The sequence below is a fragment of the Engraulis encrasicolus genome, chromosome 10 (genome assembly GCF_034702125.1).
Source record: "Engraulis encrasicolus isolate BLACKSEA-1 chromosome 10, IST_EnEncr_1.0, whole genome shotgun sequence".
Taxonomy (NCBI): domain Eukaryota; kingdom Metazoa; phylum Chordata; class Actinopteri; order Clupeiformes; family Engraulidae; genus Engraulis; species Engraulis encrasicolus.
The window spans coordinates 30,528,019-30,540,518 of record NC_085866.1 but is presented as its reverse complement, the minus strand read 5'-3'; the positions used below and the strand labels follow the sequence as shown (position 1 = coordinate 30,540,518).

At 47.0% G+C, this 12,500-nt stretch overlaps 1 protein-coding gene across 9 annotated transcripts in view; it reads left to right on the top strand.

Annotated features, from left to right (window-relative positions):
• The window catches only part of LOC134456940 (ankyrin repeat and SAM domain-containing protein 1A-like), a 144,322-nt gene that overhangs the window by 104,923 nt on the left and 26,899 nt on the right, over positions 1 to 12,500 (top strand). For all 9 annotated transcript variants that reach the window (XM_063208606.1, XM_063208605.1, XM_063208603.1 and 6 more), the window contains 8 exons: positions 338 to 436; positions 737 to 883; positions 2,191 to 2,298; positions 2,552 to 2,722; positions 4,105 to 4,242; positions 4,549 to 4,620; positions 10,927 to 11,013; positions 12,063 to 12,200. In XM_063208606.1, the coding sequence (XP_063064676.1) occupies positions 338 to 436; positions 737 to 883; positions 2,191 to 2,298; positions 2,552 to 2,722; positions 4,105 to 4,242; positions 4,549 to 4,620; positions 10,927 to 11,013; positions 12,063 to 12,200 (960 nt within the window). The remainder of the gene's footprint in view (positions 1 to 337; positions 437 to 736; positions 884 to 2,190; positions 2,299 to 2,551; positions 2,723 to 4,104; positions 4,243 to 4,548; positions 4,621 to 10,926; positions 11,014 to 12,062; positions 12,201 to 12,500) is intronic.

Genomic DNA, 12,500 nt, shown 5'->3' with positions numbered 1-12,500 from the left:
TACCAGGACTGTGAAGGGTTAATGAGTTATTAGTTTATAAGCCCTCTGTTTATAACCTCCCCGTGGCTGGCGGTGGTGTCTATTAATTAAAGTGAGGAAGATACCGATCTGTTGTATCAGGGGGTTTATCTTGATCATGGTGAATGATTGGTTTGCTATGATGATTGTGACTGACTGGTTGGTCGCTATGACGATGTTGTTTCAGTTTTTGTTTGTTTGTTTGTTTGTGTGTTTGTTTTTTATACCTTGGTGGGTGCCGGTTCAGAGGTGTTAAGATATAATAAAATACAACATATATTAACGCTACATATATGTTTTTCCTTTGTGTGTGTTACAGGGTAGCAATGTGATGGAGGAGCAGGACCTGAGGGAGATCGGCATCTCAGACCCGGGACACCGGAGGAAGCTGCTACACGCAGCGCGCTCGCTACCCAAGGTCAGACACACACACTCTCATACACACACACACACACACACACACACACACACACACACACACACACACACACACACACACACACACACACACACACACACTGGTTAGTTGCCTGCTTTGTAATGAATGATGGAGAGAGTTCTCCTTGAATTGTCCTCTGAAGTGTGCTAGAGTTGTTCCATGTTGTTTTCACTGTTGATGGTGAATGGTTTGTCATGGCAGTACATTATTATTACCCTTGGTTGGAGACGCTGGGAAAAAAGAGATGTAATAGTCTTTTACTACATATTCTGTCTCCAGGTGAAGCCTCTTGGTTGTGATGGCAGTACGTCCCTGTCCTCCTGGTTGGACATGCTGGGTCTTCAGGAGTACCTGCACAACTTCCTCTCCAGCGGATACCGCACCCTCGACTGCGTCAAGAACCTCTGGGAGCTGGAGATTGTCAACGTAAGGCAGCAACGGGATACACCACCAACGCACCAACCACATTACCACATTACCACATTACCACATTACCACATTACCACATTACAACATGCTATGACACATTACAACACACTATAACACATTACAACACACTATTACACATTAATACATTCTATTACACATTACAACACACTATTACACATTACAACATGCTATTACACATTACAACATGCTATGACACATTACAACACACTATAACACATTACAACACACTATAACACATTACAACACACTATTACACATTACAACATGCTATTACACATTACAACACACTATAACACATTACAACACACTATTACACATTAATACATTCTATTACACATTACAACACACTATTACACATTAATACATTCTATTACACATTACAACACACTATTACACATTACAACATGCTATTACACATTACAACATGCTATTACACATTACAACATGCTATGACACATTACAACACACTATAACACATTACAACACACTATTACACATTAATACATTCTATTACACATTACAACATGCTATTACACATTACCACACCAGATGAACAGAGACTGAGTCAGAGGGAGAGAAAGAGAGTTGATAGAGAGAGAGAGAGAGAGAGAGAGAGAGAGAGAGAGAGAGAGAGAGAGAGAGAGAGAGAGTCACATTGAGCGTGTGTGTCAGAGACAGAGTGTAATAATAGAATAAAAAGTTGTCCGTGTTTCCCCCGCAGGGAAGCAAGAGAGCAGACAGGTGAATAACAAAAGGTCTCTGAAACAAAAAAAACATTAAACAACAACAAAAAAAACATCCTGCACCAAAAATGGATTTGTTTAGTACCATGCATCAAGCCACTGCACTGAAAGAATTCAACTTTGACATTCAGTTTTTCAGAGATTCCCTCTGTTTAAATAGGCCTGCGTGTAGACATAAGATAACACCTTTGTTTGACCTGCATTTATTCATGACTGTAGTGTGTGTGTGTGTGTGTGTGTGTGTGTGTGTGTGTGTGTGTGTGTGTGTGTGTGTGTGTGTGTGTGTGTGTGTGTGTGTGTGTGTGTGTGTGTGTGTGTGTGTGTGTGTGTGTGTGTGTGTGTGTGTGTGTGTGTGTGTGTGTGTGTGTGTGTGTGTGTGTGTGTGTGTGTGCTCGTCCTCTGGTGTGTGTGTGTATGTGCTCGTCCTCTGCTGTGTGTGTGTGTGTGCTCGTCCTCTGCTGTGTGTGTGTGTGTGTGTACTCATTCTCTGGTGTTTGTGTGTGTGTGTACTCATTCTCTGGTGTTTGTGTGTGTGTGTAGGTGCTGAAGATCACTCTGCTGGGCCACAGGAAACGCATCATCGCGTCTCTAGCAGAGAGACCCTACGAGGAGCCGCCCGTCAAGCCCCCACGCCTATCGCAGATACGGGTACGACACACACATACACACACACACACACACACACACACACACACACACACACACACACACACACACACACACACACACACACACACACACGCCTATCACAGATACAGGTACCACACACACACACACACACACACACACACACACACACACACACACACACGCGCCTATCACAGATACGGGTACGACACACACACACACACACACACACACACACACTGTGATAATCTGTATTATATATTATTCCCCTCAGTGTCAAGACCTCGTGTCCCAGACCTCGTCCCCTCTGAGCCACATGGACTCGTATACGGGGCGCTCCATGGACCCTCTGTTGCCCCTGGGGGAGTCTGGGAGGAGGCGGGCGGGAGCAGAACCAGACTACGACATCGTACAGCGGCCGCGCAGCGAGAGGCTCTACTCACACGTGAGTGCATGTTTGTGTGTGTGTGTGTGTGTGTGTGTGTGTGTGTGTGTGTGTGTGTGTGTGTGTGTGTGTGTGTGTGTGTGTGTGTATCAGCGGGTGTGTACACAGCGAGAGGCTCTACTCACACGTGAGTGCATGTTTGTGTGTGCTTTTATGTATGCATGTTGGTGTATGGGTGTAAGGTTGTGTGTGTGTGCGCGCGTGCGTGTGTGTGTGATGTAGGTCTGTGAAGTCGATTATTACTGGCCAATGTTGGCTTTGTGTGTGTGTGTGTGTGTGTGTGTGTGTGTGTGTGTGTGTGTGTGTGTGTGTGAGTGTGTGTGTGTGTGTGTCTGTGTGTGTGTGTGTGTGTGTGTGTGTGTGTGTGTGTGTGTGTGTGTGTGTGTGTGTGTGTGTGTGTGTGTAAGACCCTGTTGTCCTGTGAGCAGCTATCTGTCCTTCTGCTTGTGTGTGATTTGAGAGGCTCTGTCATCATGTGAGAGGCCATTTGTGCTTGTGTTTGTATGTGTTGGTGTGGTGTGGTGTGGAGTGGCCGGCTCTATTGTCACTCAAGGGCTTATTATTGCCTCTTTTGGTGTGTCCAGGTGTGAGGTACTGTATGAGTTTTAGTGTGTGTGTGTGTGTGTGTGAGCGTCTACCCATTTCTATCTACTTTCATCTCTCTGTCTTGTTTTGCTGCCGTTCTTTCATATCCAAACATCATTTCCTTTCATCTCCCTCTTGCCTGTGTCACCTGCCTCATACAGGTACACTTCAATGCTCTGCGCTTCTCTCATCTGTCCACTTTTCTGTCTACATCTCATCTCTCTCTCTCTCTCTCTCTCTCTCTCTCTCTCTCTCTCTCTCTCTCTCTCTATACACCTCATTTTCCCCCTCTTCTCTTTTTCCATCCACACTTTTTCCGCCACCTCTCTTTTTATACCTCTTCTTTCCGCACTTTCTTTTTTGCATCTATCCACACCACTCTCTCTCTGCCTATCTCATCTCATCTCTCCCTCTTGTCTTCTCTTGACTATACATGATACCTCTCGGTCCACGATTCATCTCTTCTTCCCATCTCGTCTTTCCCTCCCTGTGTCCATCCATCATTCCCACTATCTATTAATCTCTCCTTGTCTTTTTCCATCCGTCTCCCACCGTCCCTCCATCCCTCCGTCTCTGCCTCTAGCTCTCTCTCTCTCTCTCTCTCTCCTTGTAGGAGCGGGAGAACGAGTGTATGACAGAGCATCAACCTGACATTACGGCCCCTTCATGCGGGATAAATAATCTCTCTCTCTCTCTCTCTCTCTCTCTCTCTCTCTCTCTCTCTCTCTCTCTCTCTCTCTCTCTCTCTCTCTCTCTCTCTCTCTCTCTCTCTCTCTCTCCCTCCCCCCCTCCTCTAGGAGCGGTATGAGGAGCGTCCCCGAGAGCCTCGTCTGACTCTGCGCCCCCCCAGCCTGGCGGCCCCCTACGCCCCCGTACAGAGCTGGCACCACCAGCCCGAGAAACTCATCTTCGAATCCTGCGGATACGAGGCCAATGTGAGGACACACACACACACACATTCACACTCACAACAATAAGTCTCTACGACAGCAATAGTGTGTGTGTGTGTGTGTGTGTGTGTGTGTGTGTGTGTGTGTGTGTGTGTGTGTGTGTGTGTGTGTGTGTGTGTGTGTGTGTGTGTGTGTGTGTGTGTGTGTGTGTGTGTTTGTGCGTGTGTGCTTGCGCGTATATACGTCCGTTTGTGTGTATCTTTTTGTGTGTGTGCGTGTGCGTGTGCGCCTGCGTGTGTGTCTGTGTGTGTGCGTGTGCCTGCGTCTCACTGCTGCTCCTGTGTCCTGCAGTACCTGGGCTCCATGCTGATCAAAGAGCTGAGAGGAACAGAGTCCACGCAGGACGCCTGTGCCAAGATGAGGGTAGGTCACCTCACCTCACCTCACCACACCACCCACCAGCACCAACACTCATCATAAACCTGCTCACTAACATTTCAATCTCCAGAAACAAGTCTTGTCTAGTTGTAACTTATGTTACAGTATGTATGTATGTGGGTGACAGTGACGTTTCAGCAGTAGCACAAGTCAGGGCGTTGCAACGCCAGTCAGTGCCACTATTTTATGGATTGTTTTTTTGGGTGTTTTTTTTTTTTTTTGGACTATCTAAAAAGCCCCCCAAAAAAAACAAACCCATGTATGTATGTAACTTATCGGCAGTGAACAATTGGACACATCATTGCGCACATGAACATGAACACACATGCCTTCTTTGTGTTTTTGTCAATAATGTGTAAAATGATCCATATAACCATGATGCAAGTTATCACAGAAAGCCATTGTTAATGGACCGTGTAACTGCTCTCCGCTGTCCTTTTCCGCTGATCTCCTGCCCATAACTAAAGTGCACAGCAGTCAGCAAACCCTCACACACCTGCAACTGCAGCAGCAGAGCAAATGGTGTACAGGAGTTCTAGTCATAGCTGGATTGGCCATAAGGCATACAGGGCATTTGCCGGTGGGACTGTTGAGGATTTTGGCCTGTTCCCCCGCTCCATGTATCAGTCCTCATACTGCCACAGCTGACCTCTCCCAGTCAGATTTAGATATTCATTTTGCCTGTTGGGGTCAAAGTAGCTCGTAATAGGTTACTAAAAATATTGTCACAGGCGTCATTGTGTCTCTCAATTTCTGTTGGACCGGTCTTGGCAGAAAATGCCCGGTCTGCTTTTTTGTCCCTGTCCAGCCCTGGGTCTAGTGCTGAGAAGGGAGGAGCTTTAGAATATTACCATAGATTGTGGTTTAAAACATCCCCCATAACAGTTAACTAGCCTTTCACATTTTCACAAGCTTTAAAAAATATGCCGTGTAGCCACAAAGGTTATGGCATGCATGGTAGTCAGCAAGCACTCCAGTTTTCTACTCCAGCAGCTGCTGATAGACAATGGGCCATGTTCTACTGTAGTGATGATAGACAATGGGCCATGTTCTACTGTAGTGATGATAGACAATGGGCCATGTTCTACTGTAGTGATGATAGACAATGGGCCATGTTCTACTGTAGTGATGATAGACAATGGGCCATGTTCTACTGTAGTGATGATAGACAATGGGCCATGTTCTACTGTAGTGATGATAGACAATGGGCCATGTTCTACTGTAGTGCTGATAGTCAATGGGCCATGTTCTACTGTAGTGCTGATAGTCAATGGGCCATGTTCTACTGTAGTGATGATAGACAATGGGCCATGTTCTACTGTAGTGCTGGCAGACCTAGTAGTTGCGCTATGATGGGTCTTTGGGCAGCAAAGTTTTAAATGGTAATGACCAATGATGTCTCAACACTTTTTGTTCATTATTTGTTTTGTTTTTGTCAATGAGGTGTTAAATATAACATATAATGACAAAAATCATGGCATGCATGACACACAGACACACAGACATAGACAGACACACACACACACACACACACACACACACACACACACACACACACACACACACGCAGACACACACACACGCAGACACACAAACACGCGCAGACACACACACACACACGCAGACACACACACACACACACACACACACACACACACACACACACACACACACACACCGCTCTCTAGTCCTCCAGTGCAGGTGCTGAGAGATGTGTTGGTCTAGTGCTGAGCATGCAGGTCTGTAGTGGGTACGGGAGCCATAGTGAACTGGGGCTGGGGCTGGGGCTGTGGCAGCGCAGGCTAATGAACAGCTTTGCTCATTTCCATTTAAACGGATAAGCAAAGCCTCTATTCAAACCAGCGCAGCGCAGCGCCGCAGGTGATCAATCCGGAGAGCAGGCAGAAACACACCCCGCTGAGTCTGAATGACTTATGAACCATGCACACACATGCACACTAGCACACACACACACACACACGCACACACGCACACACACACACACGCAAACCCATGTACAACATACTGTACACACTCACTAAAAACCCCTTATAAATAGCTGAACACACACACACACACACACACACACACACACACACACACACACACACACACACACACACACACACACACACACACACACACACACACACACACACACCTCCTTTTCCCATCAGGATGGAGAGGAGTGATGTGACAGCAGTTTCAATAAAGGAGGAGGGGGGAAGAGTGATGATGCTTTAACCTCTCTTACTCTTCCTTTCCTCTCCTCTTCTCTCCTCTCCTCTCCTCTCCTCTCCTCTCCTCTCCTCTCTCCTCCTCCCCTACTCCTCATCTTCTCTCCTTTCCCCTCTCATATCCTCTGTCCTCTCCTCTCTCATCCTCTCCCAGCCTCTCCCTCTCCCTCTCCCTCTCCTTCTTCTCCTCTCCTCCCCTCCCATCCCCTCTCATCCCCTCTCCTCTCCTCCCCTCTCCTCCGCTCTTCTCCCCTCTCTTCTCCTCTCCCCTCTCCCTTCTTCTTCCTCCTGCTTCTCTTCTCTCCTCTCCTCTCTCATCCTCTCCTCCCCTTTTCTTCTCCTTCTCCCTTTCCCTCTCCTTTCCTCTCCTCCCCTCTCTTCTCTTCCCCTCTCCTCCCCTCCCCTCTCCTCCCCTTTCTTCTTCCTCCTGCTTCTCTCCTCTCCCCTCTCCTTTCGTCTTCTCCCTGCTTCTCTCCTCGTTTCCTCTCTCCTCCTCTCTTCCTCTCCTCTCCTCTCCTCTCCTCTTTGTTTAGCATCCTCTTCCTGCTGTCGATGACTGTGTGAAGTATCTCTGCCTGACTATTGCAATATTTCAGACAGTAATCTCACAACTGTACTCCACTGTTGAAACACATGCAGTCTTTGTGAAGCCACTTCAACAACACAACATATATTTTTATGATAAAAGAAAGTCCTTGTAAGACCTTGTAGACCTTGTAAGAAATAGTTGGGAGTTGAGTACACTTTCTAAAAAAAAGACTATAATAAAAAAAAAAAATGGCAGAGAGCTCAACTGATGTTGATCTGGCATCAGCCGCTTTGCATTCCCCATGGTGCCTTGCAATACATTACAATCACACAACATCAAACACCCTCGCGTTGTTTACCAACCAAAGAGAAGGAGCGTACACGGCTGAGGTTGGCTGGCTGTCTGTAGCTTTGGGCGAGAGGTGGAGAATATGTGTCTAGAGGTGGAGAATACAGGTATGTCGTGGACAGTTATGGCGTTATGGATGAGGATGTGTGATGAAGCGGTCTGCATACTGTGTATTAACTCCAAAAATACTTTATTTCATTTTAACATAATGGCAACGGTTCGATCCAACAGAGGTATCTTCCTCAGGTCTGGCACCTGGACAACTACCTGTGGATGTGCGCACCAAACTTCCAAACGTTTTGGATGAGGATAACATACAATTCGGTGCAAAACAATGCCACACTACTACCACCCTCTCACTGTGTGTAGTGTTGGACTAGGGGGAGATGGACAGGGCTGCACTGGGGGAGAAATAGGGCCTTAAAGGGGCCCCTAATAATTAGCGGCGCAGAATTGACTCACCGGTGGGCCCCGCACCCTCGTGGACCCCTATTTTTAGAAATATATTTTTAAAAAATTATTTGAGGAAAAAAATGGGCCCACAATGGTGTGGAGCCCACCGGCAAATGAACGCTGTGTCATCTAGATGGCCAGTCCAGCTCTGGATGTGGGTGCGGTGCGTGGGTGGTGGTATTTGTTTTAGTGTTGCATCGTGGACAGTTATGGATGGGCTTACAATGGCGAGAGACGAGTTACTGTACTGTACTTAGTGGTCCATCCATCTTTGGACCAGATTCAGGGAGTGCAGTAACATCATGTCAGACACTGGCCTCACAACTAAGCACTTAAAACAATGAAATTAGCGTATCAAATAATCCATCCTGCTATGAGGACACATCCAGCATTGATTTTGTATCAGCTGTTTTGCTCTCACCAAGTTGCCCTTCAACACAATACAGTCTTGTACTGTAACACCACCAAACACTGTCTGAGTTCAACTGAGCTGTCTGCTTTGGTGGGTGGGGGGCAGCGTTGCCAGATGTATGATAATTATCCTATTTGTACCATAATTGTGTCCTCTGTCAGTTCAAAAACACATGATGCACTAATTAGTTTTCATTCAGTTGCCTTAAACAACCATTAGGTCCGTGTACGACAATTTCCTCCCAAAAAAAAACCCAAAACGATAATTTTGAGGTTTTGGTAGGATAGTTCAGTCTTTTCTATCTGACAACTCTGGTGAGGGCAGGGTTCCTTTTAGTGTTCCTTCATGGTTGGCCCGACTAGCTTTGAGGGGAGGATGTGTTATTGCAGACTGTCATCATGCAAAGGCATATTTATTTCACACAATTGCAAAAAAGTGCATTCTGCGTTGATGTGTGGCGCCTTTGCAAGTTAAGCCGTGCTCCTAAACGCTGCAGGAAAACACTTTTGTCACATGACGAGGTTTGCACAGTTTTCCTTGTGTGTGTGCAAATTTCTGTTGCTAAGCATAAAAATGCTCTGCTGTGCTCTGACCAAAACCATGCCTACACTTTACCTATCGTTGTGGAGCACGAGTTAACATGCAAAGGCGTGATGCACAAACACGATAGACGGTTCAGGTTGGCGTGTTATCTTAACGTTCTGTTGTGATGACATGTTGGTTTTAGTGTTGCTGTAGACAGTTATTGATGTGTATGGGGTTACAGTGGCGGGAGCAGGGGGGGCGGGAGATCCATCTCTGGAACAGAGACAGAGAGGGCAGCCACACGGCTATGGCTGCAGCACACACACACACACACACACACACACACACACACACACACACACACACACATAAACACACAGCCACCACAGCAGCAGGACATTAGGAGATGAGGCATGGGGGAGGCATTGCGCTGCGGATACGGTACGGTACACTTCCCTGGCGCCAGAGGGCTCGGAAATATAGCCAGGACAGGCAGCCAAGTCTTACAAGATACGATATATACAGGATACAGGATGAATGTGTTGCCAGACAGCAAAGACGGTGGGGTGTTGATTTATTTTGTCGGAGGTCAGTGTGCATTGATTAATGATATTAAAATGGTGGACATCAAAATAAAATGACATTACCCCATTACCTTGTCTAGCTCTTGTAGTTGCCATTGGGTTTTTTTATGCACTACAACTTTGGTTAGCTCCTTCCCCTCCATCGTCATATCAAATCGCACCAGGGGCGGAGCACTGGTATTGGGACAGGGGGGGCCGGGAGATGTGTCAGAGGCGTTGGGCCCACGAAATATCGTAGAATGGGGCCCCTACAAGATGTTTGGCAATCGAAAGCCACTGGCAGGGGGCCCCCCCAAGTGTTGAGGCCGGGGGTTCCTGGCCCCTATGCACCCCCCCCTCTGCTCCGCCCCTGAATCGCACACATACTGAAAGAACTTGAGAAAGGCCACCTAGACAGAAACGTGATTATTGATAAACTTGACATCAGGAAAGAGTATGTGTGATTTCTTCATAATTTTACAAGAACGCATCATGCGTCCTGAACCTTGCAAAGAAGTCCTTGTGCGCGTTGTTTCTGTTCCAGAACTTATACACAGTACATTACATCACTTCACATCACATTACGTAAGGGTTAACGTTCGGCGAGAAGGTCGCTACCGTGGAATAGCAGCACGACAGAGAGAATCTTTAGACCCCGACGCGGAGCGGAGGGGTCTTGTTCTCTTTGAAGTGCTGCTATTCCACAAAGCGACCGACTCGCCGAAAGTTAACCCGCTTATTATATGGATATACTTAAATGATTCACACATGGCGGGGACATTTCTTTAGGCCTATTTAATGTTAAGATTGTTGCTGCGCAAAACAAAACAGTGCCGTTGTGGAACACCGCTAGGCAACAGCTAGGTAGCCAGGACAACAGGTGTTGTCTATCACAGCAGCTGATTAGAGTCTTGTTGAAAAGTCGCTTTAGCAGTGAAAAGTCTTGTTGCCATTGACAGCGGTCTGTTATAGACCAACCCGTCCGTTATCGAAAAATAACAGACGTGCGAACGTTGGGGAGCCCCGTTGAAATGAATGGAGCATTCGACCGATGACGTCACACCATATAATAAATTGTGTTATTAAACTTAGCTGACGCTTTTTCAAAACAACTTACAATTATTTACATGGTATTGGTTACAGTCCCTGGAGCAATGTGTGTGCGCCCCTCTGACCGTTTCCTGTGTGCCCCTCTGACCGTTTCCTGTGTGTCTGTGATTACAGAGGTCAACAGAGCAGCTGAGGAAGATCCCCACCATCGTGCTCTCCATCACCTACAAAGGGGTCAAGTTCATCGACGCTGCCAACAAGGTCGGTGCCGCTCTGCTCTCCTCTGCTCTCCTCTTGTCTGCTCTCCTCTCCTCTCCTCTCCTTTGCTCTGCTCTGATCTGCTCTGCTCTGCTCTGCCGGAGAGGTGGAGGTGTTTGGCCGTTTGGGAGGTGTTGTGGCCGTCAGAGACGACTCTAGGATCAGCTGGGGCCCCAAGCGAAATTTCAATGGAGTGAACATTTGAAAGAAATTTGCCACGACTGTAGCAAAGTGTGAGCTGTTATTCACCATCCGGAGGTTTGGGGGCCCCAAGTGACATCCTGCCGAGCCTGGTGACAAGATGCGCCTCTGGTGGCCTTCTTGGGGGAATCTGAATCACTACCGTCTGGGAGAGGGGAGAAAGAGGGGAGGGGGCGCAGACAAGTGTACCGTATGCACTTTAGATGCCTCTCACTCATACACATGCAAAACTCATCCCCTCTCTCTACCGTATCTCTCTCTCTCTCTCTCTCTCTCTCTCTCTCTCTCTCTCTCTCTCTCTCTCCTTCCTCCTCCCTCCCCCCACCTCTCTCTCTCCTTGTTCAATCTTGTCATTTGTCAAACATCAGAGGCTGAGATGAGATCATGAGTTATCTCCCAGGGCCCAGTGTGTACTGTACAGTAGACCAACAGCTTTGCTGACGGTGTAAAAGCATCCATCTTGCTCCTCTTACACTCGTTTATCACTGCCATTAGAGTCTTGCTTGCACCCCCCACCTCACTCACTCACTGGAGGAATAACGCACAGAGAAAACCAACTTGACAGGCCCATCACACTTAATATATTTTTTATATGTTGTATTTGTTTTTGGCTGATGTTTGAGAACTGTTTATTAGACTATGAATTTTTATGTGACAATTTTATATGTATACTTTTTTGCAGTCCCCTTCCTTCTCTCTCCACTTTTTATTTCCATGTCTCAGTTCATTTGTTGTGGTGTTAAGTTTTTATGTTTTTCTGAAGCACATTGAACTTGTGAAATGCACAATACAAATCAGCTGTCCTCTCCTCTGCCTTGCCTACCGTAATTCTGTTCCGCGTTCCGTTCCAGAACATCATTGCGGAGCATGAGATCCGGAACATCTCGTGTGCGGCACAGGACCCTGAGGACCTGTGTACCTTCGCCTACATCACCAAGGACCTGCAGACCAGCCACCACTACTGCCACGTCTTCAGCACTGTAGATGTGGTGAGTGGACATCACTATACATACTATGCATACTATACATACTCACCACACAGTAGACATCACCATGAACATACTGTACAGACTATACATACTCACCACACAGTCCACCAGCCACCACTACTGCCACGTCTTCAGCACTGTAGATGTGGTGAGTGGACATCTCTATACATACCACAGTGGACATCACCATAAACATACTGTACATACCACATAGTTACCAAACTGTAGACATCACCATGGACATGCGTACATACTCACATACTACATACTCACCACACAGTCCACCAGCCACCACTACTG